The sequence below is a fragment of the Egretta garzetta genome, unplaced genomic scaffold (assembly GCF_000687185.1).
Source record: "Egretta garzetta isolate BGI_Z169 unplaced genomic scaffold, ASM68718v1 scaffold79, whole genome shotgun sequence".
Classification (NCBI taxonomy): Eukaryota; Metazoa; Chordata; class Aves; order Pelecaniformes; family Ardeidae; genus Egretta; species Egretta garzetta.
This window is the reverse complement of record NW_009260791.1, coordinates 2,875,725-2,890,667: the sequence shown is the minus strand read 5'-3', so window position 1 is coordinate 2,890,667 and position 14,943 is coordinate 2,875,725. Positions and strand designations below refer to the sequence as shown.

The 14,943-nt window shown below is 42.2% G+C and overlaps 1 protein-coding gene across 11 annotated transcripts in view; it reads left to right on the top strand.

Annotated features, from left to right (window-relative positions):
• The first annotated feature begins 213 nt into the window (after positions 1–213).
• Positions 214–14,943, top strand: part of GPATCH2L (G-patch domain containing 2 like) — a 35,588-nt gene continuing 20,858 nt past the window's right edge. For 3 of the 11 annotated variants that reach the window (XR_004842990.1, XM_035901979.1, XM_035901983.1), the window contains exons 1-7: positions 215–354; positions 468–1,138; positions 7,438–7,502; positions 10,803–10,979; positions 11,354–11,433; positions 13,506–13,573; positions 14,500–14,554. Coding sequence is in view for 10 of the 11 variants with exons in the window: in XM_035901979.1 (XP_035757872.1) it covers positions 480–1,138; positions 7,438–7,502; positions 10,803–10,979; positions 11,354–11,433; positions 13,506–13,573; positions 14,500–14,554 (1,104 nt within the window). In the remaining variant the exon portion in view is untranslated. Of the gene's footprint in view, positions 355–467; positions 1,139–7,437; positions 7,503–10,802; positions 10,980–11,353; positions 11,434–13,505; positions 13,574–14,407; positions 14,448–14,499; positions 14,555–14,943 lie in introns of all 11 variants that reach the window. The other 8 variants (XM_009646662.2, XM_035901980.1, XM_009646663.2 and 5 more) reach the window with 6 other exon arrangements.

Below are 14,943 nucleotides of genomic sequence, written 5' to 3'. Positions count from 1 at the left end.
AACTACCTGTTTTACCGTCTGTTTTACTCTCAGCTTTGCTGCTTCTCTGCTTTTTGGAAGACTCGATCTGTTTGCTGAGCAAGCTAACCCTTCTCTGTGGCTTACCGACACCAGGTAGCAAACTAGTTGCAGGCTCTCATACCCTTAAGATATATAGTAGAGCATGTGGCTTCAGCGCAAAAGATGTGACCTTAAGGCCTTTTCAGACACAGAGCACTTGACCCAACTGCTGCAGTAGCAAAATCTCTGCTACCATGGTTAGAAGAGGGGATTAACCCTCGCAAAAGGAAGGAGTGAGCATTAGCCCAAGAAGCGGCAGTTGCCCTGCATTGGGTTCTCCCAGGCAAGTCCAAAGTAAGTGTGTAACTTGGTTAATGTTACAAAGGCTATAGCATACTGTAGTCTAGTCATGTGTTGGTAGCGGCATTTATTTATGTCTGGTGCTAATTGTTTGTTGTCATTTTTAGTCGGCATTGCCAATGGATGAACTGGTACATGACTTGGCCTCAGCCTTAGAGCAGACTTCAGAACAAAACAAGCTGGATGAGCTATGGGAAGAGATGGCCTTAAGCCCCCGGCAGCAGCGGCGTCAGCTTCGCAAGAGACGGGGTCGTAAACGACGCTCAGACTTCACGCATCAGGCAGAGCATGCTTGCTGCTACAGTGAGGCCTCGGAGTCAAGCTTGGACGAAGCTGTCAAGGATTGCCGTGAGGTGCTGACAGCCAATTTCAGTGACTCTGATGACATGGCAGTGGTCAAACGACACCCAGCTCTCAGTGCCACCCTGAGGAGTAAGCAACACTCGTGGCACGAGTCAGACTCCTTTACAGAGAATGCACCCTGTCGACCTCTCAGGCGCCGTCGGAAAGTCAAACGTGTGACATCAGAGGTGGCTGCCAGTCTCCAGCAAAAGCTCAGGGTGTCAGAGTGGAACTACGAGAGGGGCTGCAGATTTAAGTCAGCCAAGAAACAGCGTCTTTCACGCTGGAAAGAAAATGCCCCTTGGACATCATCCACTCATGGCCTTTGTGAATCAGGAGAGAACAGGCCCTTCCTCAGCAAAGGGGGAAGGAAGGAGCGGATGGAGTGTGAAGCTGATGAACAGAAACAGGGCTCAGATGAAAACATGTCAGAATGGTGAGATCTCAGTTTCTTCCCTGTGCTAGTCAGATGGCCGCCTTGCTTGCAGCTGCTTGTAAATCCCGTGCCTTGCTTTTAGAAGTTCTTACCAAAGTTACTCAGTGCTGTTCTCTTTTTGAAGAGGAGAAATTTCTCAGCTACTTCTGAACGGAGATTATTTTTTTTCCAAGTCTTTCCTGTCAATGCTGTACTGATGACCCAAAACTCTTCCTTGAAAAGTTGGCAAGCTGATATGTTTCTCGCTTCTGTTACACAAGGAGCCCTCTGAAATGTCTGTGGCCCTGTAGCTACAAAGAGGCATGCTTGTGGCCTGAGGTTTGGAGAGTATATCCGCTGTTGGCACTTGTGTTGCGCGATTGATATGAACTGATCTCAGTTTCTTGTTTTCAGAGTTTACTGTATGTAGTAATAGAGAACAGACAGATCTCTCATTGTGACCGTTAGCCCTCTGTGCAGGTACTGTGTGAAGCTCTGTCAAAACTTCTTGTTTGCAGTTCTCCATCTCTGCTCTGGATCTGGAAAAATGGTCCTGAAAGGCTAGCTGTGGGGAAAATGTAACAAGATGATAAAGAAGTTGAGGGAAACTGAATTAATACTTACAGGATAAGCCTGTGCAAACAGTGGAGTCTGGCACGTCTTCGTGTCCAGTTTTGGAGAACTTTAATGAATTTGTGGCAGAATCTCATACGAGAGATGAAAACGAGAACTGTAAATGTTATGGTCTTAATTTTTGTGTCATTCTTCGGAAGTTTTCCCCTTGAGTGCGACTTCTGTTCTCTCTGTAGAAGGCTTGGGGTTATGAAACTGCTTCTGTACGAAGAGATTTTTCAGGTTAGCAAAGAAACAACTACTGAGAATCAAATGGAGGAAATTTCTTAATGAATGGCATGCAGAAAGTGAAAAGGCTTGTTTATTTGCTAATTATGATTGTGTAAGAAGCAGGAGACATTGAGGAAACATTTAAAACAAACAAACAAAAGTAGTATTTTTCATGAAACACAAGTTTTGGAACTCTGCTCCGGGACATTTTAGAGGTCAGAAATTTAAATATGCCCAAAAGTGGGATGTGGAACATAGATTTATCAGGGGCTGTTAAGCATGACAGCCCAGATGGAAGGTCTGGCTCAGGAAGTCCTTAAACTGCTGACTGCTAGAAGCTGGAGGAATATACAGAGGAGCCAGTAGGTCTGTATTTGTCATGTTCTCATATTCTTTCCTCAAACATCCACTGTAACAGGCACTATCTGAGAGAGGACAGTGGATTTGGGAGGTACAATTGTTTGATGCAGTATAATTGTGCATAAGTCGAGGTTCATTTAAGTGTTCTGACTGTCTAGCTCCTGCAGTTTGTCAGAGTGGATAGGTAGCACTTGCTTATTGAGGGCTTTGTGGATAATAGCTGGAAGTGCAAACTTCTCAATGGTATTTTCTGGGAGGCTGTGAAAAGCATAGGTTGTAATACATCCTCACTGTCCCGATCCAGGGGGACCACTGTTGCATTATTACTGAATCAGCATGGTTTGTATGTAACCCTCATAGGGTGGAAGTAGCAAAAAAGTGTTTTGTTTCTTCTTTTCCTTAAAAAGTGGCTATTGTTTGCTTAAAAAGTGGGTGCAAAGCAGGCCTTTTCAAGAGACTAGTGGATGCCTTTTTGCTACGAGTTCTTAAAAGCACTTTCATCTTTTCAGAGCTGTTTGCTGGTAGTCCAGGAAAAGGGAATGTGCTGAGTAGCCCCTGAATATTGCATGTCAGTGGTGATGGACTGAGAGATACCCTTACTTGATGTGGCAGTGATGGACAGTGTTCCTTGAGGTTTTTTTCCCACCAGTCAGAGTCTGTTCCATCATGTCAAACTAGAACTCAAACCAGCAGGCTTTTGTCCCGCCTTTATTTGTGCCAGGTTTTGAAAGAGTAAATAAACAGCCTTGTCTGGACTGTTCCTTGAGGACCATGCTGGAAGATCGCTTTGTTCTGTCTCGGTTGTCCCTTGCTCTCAACTAATTATTGTGCAAGTGTCTGCATCAAATGACATTTACCATCTGCTGCCAAATCCTTGGGATTCTCTTTGGAAATCCAGGGGTTGGAATATTTGACCTCTCCAACACCACATGTGTGATCTGTGCTATGACTCACTAGGGAGGGTCAAAGTTGGAGAGAGAAATACATACAGCCCTCTTCACTGCAGAGTATCCCTCACGGCAGTGAAAGACCATGCTTTGGTCTCTGCTGCTCTAAATATAGCACTTTGCTGCTAGCAGCAGAGTGAAACTGGCTATGCTTACCTCACTCTCACTCTGCTCTAGCTGTTTTTTTCTGGTACCGTAAGAGAAGTACGTTACACAGATGTATAACAAGGGCATATCCTGAGGAAGGGAGAAGAAAATTGTATGTCTAGGAGAGGAAATGGTATGGTTGTCCTCACAAGCTGATGGGAGGGAAAGTGACTGATACAGCTTGGGACTCGGAAGCAGTCTGTGCTGATGTGGTCATTTGCGAAACACTTTGATACTGAATTGGTTCCACTAATGCTCACTCCTTTAGTGGTGGGGAGTGTCACAAAACTAATGTGTTTTTAGGCAAACTAAGTTGCATATTCAGAACTGGGTTTTTTTTTCACTTTCTTTTTCTCCCCTTCCACTGACGCTTGCTTTTCTTTGTTATGTGGGAATAAATCTCTGTAAATGCTAAAATATTCAGCATTTTCTCTAGTTTCTAGAAGGCCCCTTATCCTAAATCAGATCAAAAACTTACTGTATTCAGTAGATGAACTCCCATTCACTGAGAAAGCTTTGGATATGGATCCATAACAAGGAGGTAGTTTTCATAGTTTGCTTGTGGGAATGCAGCCAGTCTTTTCCTGGAGGAAGATTTGCTGCAGTATTGTGATTCAAAGTGTATGTGAAATGAAATCTTTGAAATTTTTTGCCAAACATGGCAAGAGATGAACACAAATTGAGAGAAGGAAGGATGTGCAGGGATGTTTCGAAACTGGGTAATGACATGGCTCAAAGCCTGATGCATAAATGATTGTGGAAACAACAGAGGAAGCAGGTGGTCTTAGTTTAAGTGGCCATTTATATATTTGTACAAAGGTGACAATTAACTGGTAAGACTGTTAGAAGTAACATGCCCTTCCGTCCCTTAATGCTTTGAGTTTCCCTGCAGCTGTAGTAAAGGAAAGGCAAGTTATATATTGAGTGCTGAAGTTCTTCGTCTTGGTCTGAGCTGAGTACTCCCAGAATGGTCTGGGTTTGGCTTGGGGGCAGAACAAACGATAGTGCAAGGGCTGTCTGAAAAATCATTTTGAATGGTGTGCTTACTAGTGAGAGATGTGCATTTTTTCTGATCTACTCTCAAGTGCCATAACTTTTAACATGACTTTTTCAACCTGGGTATTGTACTGACCCACCAATGCTGTGTGACTTCGCTGACTTGATGCTGATGTATTTGTTGTGGTTTAACCCAGATAGGCAGCTCAGCCGCCCGCTCACACCCTCACAGTGGGATGAGGGAGAGAATCGGAAGAATGAAAGTGAGAAAACTTAAGGGTTGAGATAAAGTTGGTTTAATAGGTAAAGAAAAAGCTGTGCGTGCAAGCAAAGCAAAACAAGGGATTCACTGCTTCCCATGGGCAGGCAGGTGTTCAGCCATCTCCAGGAAAGCAGAGGTCCATCATGTGTAATGGTTACTTGGGAAGACAAACACCATCACTCCAAATGTCCCCTTCCTCCTTCTTTCCCCAGCTTTTATTGCGGAGTGTGACATCATATGGTGTGGGATATCCCTCTGGTCAGCTGGGGTCAGCTGTCCAGCTGTGTCCCCTCCCAGCTTCTTGTGCACCCCCAGCCCACTCGCTGGCAGGGCAGTGTGAGAAGTAGAGATGGCCTTGACACGTTTTAAGCACTGTTCAGCAATAACTAAAACATCGGTCTGTTATCAACACTGTTTTGGTCACAAATCTAAAACATAGCACTGTAGAGCTACCATGAGGAAAATTTAACTCGATCCCAGCCAAAATCAGTACAGTATTCTGGCCTGGGAGTGTAACCAGTGCTCATCCTGAGTGTGCAATACAGTCACCTTACCCTTTGGAAGGGGGCTGTTTCAATGACAGCCTGCAGTGGCAGTCAAGAGCCCGGCTAAGCTGATGAATTGGAAGCCAGTCTCTCTGTAAAGAAAAAATCCCTCTCTCTTGGAAGGCAAGTGACAAAGACAGAGTGTTCAGCTTCCCCTCCTTCTCCAGCCCAGCCTGACCTTCTGCAGCCCCTCGGTGCCTCTTGTTTTCTTATTTTTATAGAAAATCAATATCCCTCCTGACACAAACAGTAGCTCAGGCGAAAGAATAAATGGGGGAAACCTGAGATCTCTGTCCATCACCTCTCACTTTAACTCCCCCAAACTATTTAATTATAAGCATGCTTTGCTCCAGGTGTTTGTGACAGTGAAATTGCTAAATGAGGACCATTTTAACCAAAGATTGGGTGATCAATAACACTCTATAGCAGTAGCTTGTTGGATCAATAGCATTCATTATTTCATGGTTAAGGTAAGTAGCCTCCTTTGCAAGTGGAGGTCATTAATCAGTGCTTACTGGACCTGCAGAAAGGCTTGTGTAGGAGTCTAGTTTGTGTTCAGCCGTGAAGTGTAAAAGGGGTGGTATAGCACCACCAGCAAACTGGAAAGCTTGTTCCAGTAAAGCATTGGCAGTAATGCGTATCTATAAGGAACTAAAGAGCTCTCAGTACAACAGGATGCTTAAAGTACTGTTAATATGATCTGGAATCTTGACTTAATGCTTTTTCCTTTCTCAGGCACCTTTCCTCTGAGGATGCTAAACCCCTTATGAAGCAGTCACTCAATCCTTGCATCTGCTGCTTGTGAGGACTATTAATCCAGGCTTTCAAAAGAGAAAGCAGACACGCTAAGAGATTTGCCCAGGGTCATACAGTGAGTTGGTAGGAGAGCTAGGAATGAAATGGATGACTCACGGTTCTCAGTCCTTGGCCTTAATTGCTATGGTGTATATGTGGGAGGGTGAATGGATGACCAAACTTTGTAATGGATTGATTTGGAATTTGTTATTAACTTACATACTGAAATGTGGGAATGATGTACAGACTGTTCATCCTTTAAGTTTAAATGGCCTTTATGTAATGATGAAGATGCAGAGTTTGTAGATGTCCAGCATGATGAGTTGATTTGGCTACACTTTAGAGTGCGTTTTCTGTAATATGCTCACAAAATGGGGTTTTATTATGTGCCTGCAATTCTTTGGGGTGACACATCTTGTGATCCTTCAGCCTTTTGAATCAAGGGGTCTCCAGTTGATACTGATGTCTAGTATGATCCAATTTCCCTGGAAAAGAGGGACCCAGAGAGGCTTTCTAAGAGCACGCCCTGATCAAAGATTGATTTGAGTGCTGAGTTATACCTGATGTTCGCATCTAAGGCCTTAATGCTAAGGGGGTGGGCAGTAAGTAGTTTCTGCTTGTTCTGATATCTCTCAGCTAAATCAGAGGAATTATTGCCTGAAGTGTCCAAAGATTGATTTAATATCAGCATTAAAGCTGTCAGATGCTTGGGACTGATCTGAGCATGTACTTCTGCTACAAATATTCATCCAGCTTTACAGTCAATTAATGGCTTTCTACACATTAATTTCTAGTTTAATTTTTTGGTTCAAGAATTAAGTCTCCTGTAACTGCTTCAGCAAATGCAAAGCGTGCTGTAACGAGGTTGTATTCAGCAGCAGCAAGTCATGCTATGCTAAGGTGTTTAGCTGAAGAGTTGTGAACGTATCAGCTGCTCTTCCCTCCAAATAAAATAAAAGTTGCTGTAGATTGAAGGGGAGTTTATGTACCTGTATAACACTTTTGAGAAAAAGGAATCTGAAATGGAAAACTTCAGAGGGTTTTCAGTACCTGTCAAGTGACTCAAGGATGGAGTTTTTAACTGCACTTAATTTCCTAGTGAGTATTCCAGACAATGTCATAGTTAGGTTATTAACTCTAGTACCTGAGGCAAATGGCATTTTATTAATTACTTTTTGATAACTTAGAACTAGACTAGACACAGGATTCTACTTCTTTTTCAAGTGATGCAGCATTGCTAGTTTTCAACAGAAACAAATTACATCCCGTGCTAGAGCCAGCCATGTGTCTGAAATGCAATTTCTGTGAGATGTGTAGAGCATTTTGGGCTCAGAGAAGCTAGTAAAAGTTAATAAGGTGAGTTTTGTTTTGTATCTGCTGTAGTTGTAACAATGTGGGTTTTTTGTTTGTTTGTTTTTGTTCCAGTGAAACCAGCAGTGTGTGCAGCAGCAGTGATACTGGCCTGTTTACCAACGATGAGGGCCGCCAAGGTAACAACTGTCCTGTGATTTTCCTCATGTGTTGCTGGGAAATGTCTCCTTCTTTCTTTAAAAATACAAAGAAAGATGTATGTTTGAAGAGGGACAGAGAGGGATGTATGGGACAAAGGCCAGTGTCTGGGAAGGCTAGAAGTTAAGAAATTTTGTATATCATATATATCATACATATCATATATATCATATCCATAACATTTGAAATATGAGCTATTATTATGGAAAGGCACAGAAATACAAGAGGAGTTTTAGAGCTCTCCGTAATGAAAGAGCAGAGGTTATGATTTATTTCTATAGGTGTTTTAATTGTTGTCTATATGCCATTAGGGCCTGAATCTGTTAGTTGTTTTCTGTATGGGCAGGAAGAGACGATGTGGGTTTAAAAAAAAAAAAAATCAGGTCGTACTGACTAGAGACCTAACGGACTATGCTAAGACGACAACAGTAATACGTGATTTTCTTTCTTTAAATACACATACCTCCCTTGCTCTTGCATGCATTGTTTGAGCCTAGTATTTTCAATGTCTGTTGTAGAAATGGTTTCTTAGGAGGTTTGAGTGTGGAGTATAATCTGGTTTTATTTATAATTGACAGCACAGTGTCTGGTTTGTGGGGGATGTGGCAGAAGTAAGTGTGAAGAGGTTGTAGTAGGCACATGGGCAGTCAGGACTATTATATTTGGAGCAGGTGGAATGTGACCCTAGAGACCTGTAATTCCACGCACCTTCTGCTGGTGTGCACTCTGATTCTGTCACGTTTCATAAGCTAAAATTTGGATGAGATCTCTTCTGGGAATATATGAGTGCCACAGGAAGTAGTATCAGTAACTCAGTAGGAAATACTGCTTCTGCTAGCTTGCTACTGACCCAGATATCTGCGTGTGAGGCAACACCACGATACCAAGTATGCTTACATGTTTTCTGATGATGTTAGGCTGATGTGTTGTGATCTTAGGTGGCTATAGTATTTTCCCTAAGAGTAAGGATTTCAAACATCAGCTTTGAGCTTTGCTGAAAAATATTCCCAAAAGCAACAGAAAAGTCAAATCTTTTCTCCTTTCTTTTTCCTGAAGACTGTTCTGGGGGAGTTGAAATTAGTGAGTGCTTTCATATCAGATGACAAAGCAAGGTGGTGACTGAAGTGTTGAATTTTTACTTCATCACCTGAGGCAAGATTGATGTAGACTGGATAAGTGTGTGTGTGTGTATATATATATATGTATAAATATACAGTTGTCTGTATGCTTGCCCTGGTTTTATACCCTGTTTTAGGCATTAACTTTTGGTTGCTACTAGAAGTAAGATGCCCACTATACAAGAGCATGTAGAATATACTACTAAAATAAATCAATAAAATCCAATTAGAGCCTTACCTGTCTAGGTACTAGAAGAGGTTGGACATCCTCATCATCAGGCCTCTGTCTGTTCAAACAGTTTATACTATTAACAGCTTTCTAACCAATGTGCTTTAGCTTACAGTTATGTTCAAAAGGGTTAAAAAATGTTGTTGCACTTTCAAGTTGAATAACAAACATCTCTTTTTTTTTTTTATTTTATTTTTTTTTTTGGTCAATTTCTAGTTATAAAGTAAATAGTAAACAACAGCTTTTCACTTCAGTGAGATGGAGAGAGCACAAAACTTCTTTTCCACAGACCATCATCTTAGAAATAGTTTTCTAGTACAACTCCAAACTAAATAATGGGAATTTTAAGATAGCAGTGTACTTAAATTGAATGTAGTTTCTACCCCTCTCCCCTTCTTTTGAGGTTATGTCATATAATATTTGTGCTGTTGCTAATTAAATAGCTTGTCTTGGTAATTCCAGCTGCCAGTGCACTTCTGTGAGCAGAGAATGGTCCTAGCTTATAATTTGATTGTAAGGATTTCTTTTGTTAAATGCATTGGGATCTGTTATGGTGAAAATTACTGCGGTATTAGCATATGATTCTGATTGTTAAAGTTTGTCTTGTGAAAGTAATGATTTGAGATATGACACTGCACTGTGCTCATAGATCCAAAACTGTAGGGATATTTTTGCGCTAATTGTGATCACTTAAAAGAACTATCCAACATTACTTAGTTTTAATTTACTGTACAGTGGTTAGGGATATTTATATTTTAAAATATATTTGTCACAAGCATGTAACAAGCAACGTCAGAGCTTTGAGAATTAGGTGTTCTGGCTGTCATACCTGTTGGTGATTAGAGTTGGTTTTGGGTATTGCTTCTTCTGTTGTGTGCAAGATTGCAGCATTATTACTAGGATGAGGTTTTTTTCTTTTTCTTGTATTCTTTTTTCTTTTTTTTTTTTTTTTTTTTTTTTTTTGTCTGGCAAGATGTGTGGGTAGGCATAATGTACTTCATTCAGGAATGATGTAACTTGGTGCGGAAAGGAGAGTAAGTGGGTATGCTTGATGGTAGGCGAATGAGAGTTTTCCCTAAGCCAGGTGTGTTAGTTTTTTAAGGCAAGGTGAGGTACCTTGCAATTACATAGGACTGTTTGTTAGTTGGGCTACTAAAAAGCTAAGTGTGCCAGGTTCTTTGCCCTCTTCCTCTCTTCCTGCTTTTTTTCTTACACTGCTCACATGCTAGTGCTCTCAGGAGATTTCTGGCCAGGCAGATATACCATGAATGGTGTCTGATGCAGTTCAGTTTTAGACTGCAACTACATTAATTACAGTGACCCTGCTTTATGGAGACTTTGGTCGTGACTTCTGTTGCTGCTGCTCTAGTTTTGCAGAGGGTTTGTATTTCTCACAGATTCTAAGAAACTTTGAGTGAGGTAGACACATAGCATGGTTAGTACTTACACTCAGAGTGACCGTTTCTAATGGTTGTGTGTTTTCCGCTTAGCTGTTGTCTTAGGAGACTAGGGATCTTTCTCATCAGTGAGTATGCTCCTTTTGCTTACTCTGTGAGCCTGGTCTTCTCCTGTTGTGAAGTCTCTCCTGCGACAGCCTATAACGTGTGCGAAATGATTGGCCTCTACCTCTGTCACAGTAATTACTTCAGAGAAAGAGTTGTGCATAAGACATCACACAACATTGAACTAAGGTTGATGAGATGCAGTTGCAACAGAGTGCTAAAGCTGCCCTAGGCAGAGTTTAAAGCACTTAGTGAGGCCCCACAGTTACTGCGGATCATTGAAACAGAATACAAATATAAGGCTCTTCAGGAAGGAATTCCTACTGAGACTTCAGCTGTTTCATATCCACAAATGCCTAGCTGTAGTATTTTGTGGGACTGTCACAGGGCACGTTGATGTTACTCGTGGCTAATTCCATCCTATTTCTTTAGGAGATGATGAGCAAAGTGATTGGTTTTATGAAGGAGAATGTGTTCCAGGATTCACCGTCCCGAACCTTCTTCCCAAGTGGGGAGCTGACCACCGATCTGAAGTGGAGCGGATTGACTCAGGCCTGGACAAGCTCTCGGATTCCACATTCCTTTTGCCCTCGCGGCCAGCTCAGAGAGGTGGGGTCCATAAGGAATGCCATGTGTTTGAGAACTTTTGATGTGATGGCAAAAGCGGATTCTGTTCATAGGTGCTGGAATTTAAATTGATTATTGGTGATCTGCTTTTTTTAATAATCCAGTTGAAAATAGCTGCACTACTAGAGAGGATACTAAAATACTCATACCAGCTGCCCACATTCCTGACTTTTCTTGTTTTTTTTAAGTAGGGATTTTATTTGATTATTAATAAATTGGCATATCTACCTCTTGCAGATTGAGAAACAAGAGGCAGAGGATCTGATTTGACCACTGAACTAATTGTTTATCCTGGTGATTTTGTCAAGAAGAATCTTCTGTATTCATTGCTCAGTTTTTCTGGGTTTGGTTTTCAGGATTTCATGCTCGCCTGAATCGCCTTCCAGGAGCTGCAGCCCGTTGTCTCCGGAAAGGTCGGAGGAGGCTTGTTGGCAAGGTATTCCCTTTTCCGGGATAATAATTTTGTATTTCTAATGCTGATCAGTCCTGAAATACTATTCTAAGATACCATGTGAATTGGTTTCTGCAGAAAGGGGCCCTGTACGTTTTTTGTTTCATGTGTTGTTTGATTTGTTTAACTGCTTTGACTGTCAGAAGTTGATTGAGTGGCTAAGTGGATTTTAAGGCACGTTTGGAGTGGCAAAGACAGTTGATCAGTGCTAAAAGCAGTATGAAAGGAGGTCTGAAGATGAATGACAGGGAACATAAATATCAAGAAGATTTAGACAATGTAGAGGAAAATGATGATGGCATGAGACTTGTACATGCTCATAATCTGAGACTACAAGAGCAGAGAGGTGACTCAAAGGTGAAGGAAGGCCAAATTTTAGAGAAGCAGACTGATATGAATGGCAGCAAAGGTTTTAGCAGTTGCATTTTTAGTGGGGAGACAGAAGAATAAAAGATTATATGCAATAATGCAGACAAAGTTACCTGGAGCCGTTGACTAAGTTTATTATATGTAGGGGAAACAACCAATAAAATATTAGTTCTGTTTCTAAAGGAATAAGCAACACTTCACAGATGCCTGCCTAAAAGGAGGAGGGACACACCTGGTTGTGTTTGTATCTCAGAGTGTTGAGTGCTGCTGTCTGTTGTAAAAGATGTTTCTGATGAGGAAGGTGTTGGCTGCATTTGGCTTTGCTGTTATGGGGATGTGCTCTGTGCTTTTGAAAATATTGGTGTATATACTGAGCTGACTGGCTTTAGAGGGTCTGTTAACAAGGTGTGTTAGAGAGGCCTGGAGTATAGAGGAGTGTGATGTCTTCCTTCTGTTCAGTCACACTTGAAAGATCCTTGTTTGCCCCTTCTTTCTTCCACTCACCTTGCTTGGTTGTAACCAGCTTTTAAAATATGAATCCTCAGCTGACAAGAGACTGGCTTTGGGTAGGGTTCCTCAGGCCACCTGCAAGTGGCTGGGCCTGTTGGCAGCACCTCTAATGATCCAAATGAGAAGGATAATATTTACTTGTTTAATTCATCTTCATCACCTTAAAGGGATCTTTGTCATTTGCAGCGGAGGTCACTGCTCCCCCTTTCCCATCTCTCTAAATTGTAATCATAAATAATGAGTTTCATTCAGAGCTCCCCGCTAGCGAGCTGCTAATTACCAAAAGTACGGCTTGTAATTTACACAGTAATAAACCGTAAATTTAAACATTACGGCACTTTAAGTTAATAATTTTCCTGCTGTAACAAATAGCCCATCTTTTACCCCTGCTGCTACAACTCCCCCAAACTTTGAGTGTGTTTTGCCTATGTACCTGGTACAAATTGTGAAGAATCTTACCTGTGAAAGGCTTTTACCCTCATCTTCAGACTCTTACTGTAAAGTATATTTCTTTCTCGGAGGTAGTTGCTATGCAGATATGAACCGCTGGTGCTTCAGGCTCTATGCGTACGTGTATGCCAGCATCAAGCACATGCACAAGGCAGTGTCTTGCAGGGAGAAACATGCTCCCAGAGCAATTCCTTTCTCATAGGATCTACCTTTTCTTTAGCTGCTAGAGGTCCTGCTGCTGAATTGCTGCTTTCAGGAAGGGCAAAAGCTTCATTTGTACTCGTTTCATTCACCTGTGCTTGGTGAATCCCCATTGTTAGTGGGACAGTGTGATGTCCTGACTCTCAGCCTGTTCCTGTCCCAGCTGACCCCAGCAACTTGGAAATAAGCACTTATCAGCCATTTCCCCTGTTCTTAACTGCGTCCTTGTGCTGCATACTTTATACTGGTCCAGTCCTTGGTGCACCCCTGTGCAAACAAATACCATCACTAAAATAATAAAAACAAGCCTCACAAATAAAACTGAATGATTTTCTGCCTTTCTAATTAGTTAAATCAGCTCAGTCGAGGTTCTAAAAGGAGAGGGTGAGTATGTTTAGCTGAGAGTGGGCTGGGAAGGAAAGGATGTGGCCCAGGGGAGTAAGATCTGTTCTTATTGGCAGCAGGAAACTATTGTATCTGCTCACTGTGTGAGAGTCTGCAACCTTTTACCTGTCTTTGTGTTTCAGGAGACCTCCATGAGCACTCTGGGCACCGAGAGGCTAGGTCATATTGTTAGTGATCCGCGCCAGAAAGAGTAAGGCCCTTAACAGCTGTTGTGTAGAACTTTGGGAGGGGAGGAAGAACTATAGGGTCCTCTTCCCTCCTGGGACTGAAGAGAATGAAGAGCCGGGTGGTAACTTAAGCATGCAGGGACCTGTAGAATGGGAGACAGTCCTCTACTGATGGCTTTTCTGTTTTCTTATTTGCAATTGCTGACTTCCCTTTTGTTTATAAGGCTACCCTAGTGGGTGGACACTGCTCAAATGCCCTTTTGGTGACAGTCAGCTTTTTCTTTCCCCCTCCCTTATAATGTGCCATTGCAATAACTGCACATCTTCTGCACAGTATAAGATGACTGAGCCCTGTATGTTAGTTATTTAAGAAGCTTCTGTGTCGAGTCACACTATGGGTGCATACCCAGACTGCAGAAATGTTGCTGACAAGGCAGCTGCAAAATTGCTTTCTCTTTCTTTGGTGTTCTGTCTCCTTCCCCAATTAGTGTATTTAAATTGTAGTCAGCACCGGAAATAGTCATGGTGCATATCCTTTGGCATCCCTCTAATGCTATTCTTGTTGGGCAATGGATAGATAAGGGTGGCACCTCTTGACTGTAGTGCAGTGGGTCCAGCCATCACTAGCTGTTGGTATCCAATTTTCTTCCTTGGATCTGAAATTCACTGGTTTTAATACGAGTCCTGCTGATGTTTAATCTTTCTTCTTCTCCCTCCATTTTTGTTCTTCCTTTCCCCTTCTCTTGTTACCCGCAACCCTCCTTTTCCCCCCCCCCCCCCCTCTCCCCCCCCCCCCCCATGTTCGCTCCTTCCTTGGCATTGCTCCAACCTGTCCTTCCGACTCTGCCTCCTTCCAGTTTTTGGTTACCATCCATGGGGAAGAGAGATCGCAACCAGGTAAGCTGACTCTGTTCTACCTTTTTTATTTTCTTGGTTTCCTTCTCTCTAGAAAGAACAAAGTGCCGGCTTCTGATTTCCCACACACTGTGGCCTGTGCACATGAGGTAAGGCAGCCTGTCCCTTCTCATTTTGGTAACTGATGTCTTCTGGGCTTTGAACACAACCCATGTCTCTGGCATTATATTGTCTGTTTAAACTGAATAGCTCAGGAACTCCTTTTGTTTATCCACCTGTTTCAGGTTAGTGTAGGCCTTCCTCTCTTGACAATGAGTGGGAGGGAAAATGCCTCTTGGCAGGAGAAACTTTCGCCTCTCAAAATTCCATAAGAATTGGAACATTTTTCTCTTTCCAAATGCTTTGTTTTGTCTTGTTTGGCTCGGGCTTCTACCTGATAGTTTCATCAACAGAGAAGGGAAAAAAATGGTGAGCTGATTGTCGTTAAATAACAAGTGTACCAGGAGAACGTAAGAAGTGATATGCAAGAGAAACAGGC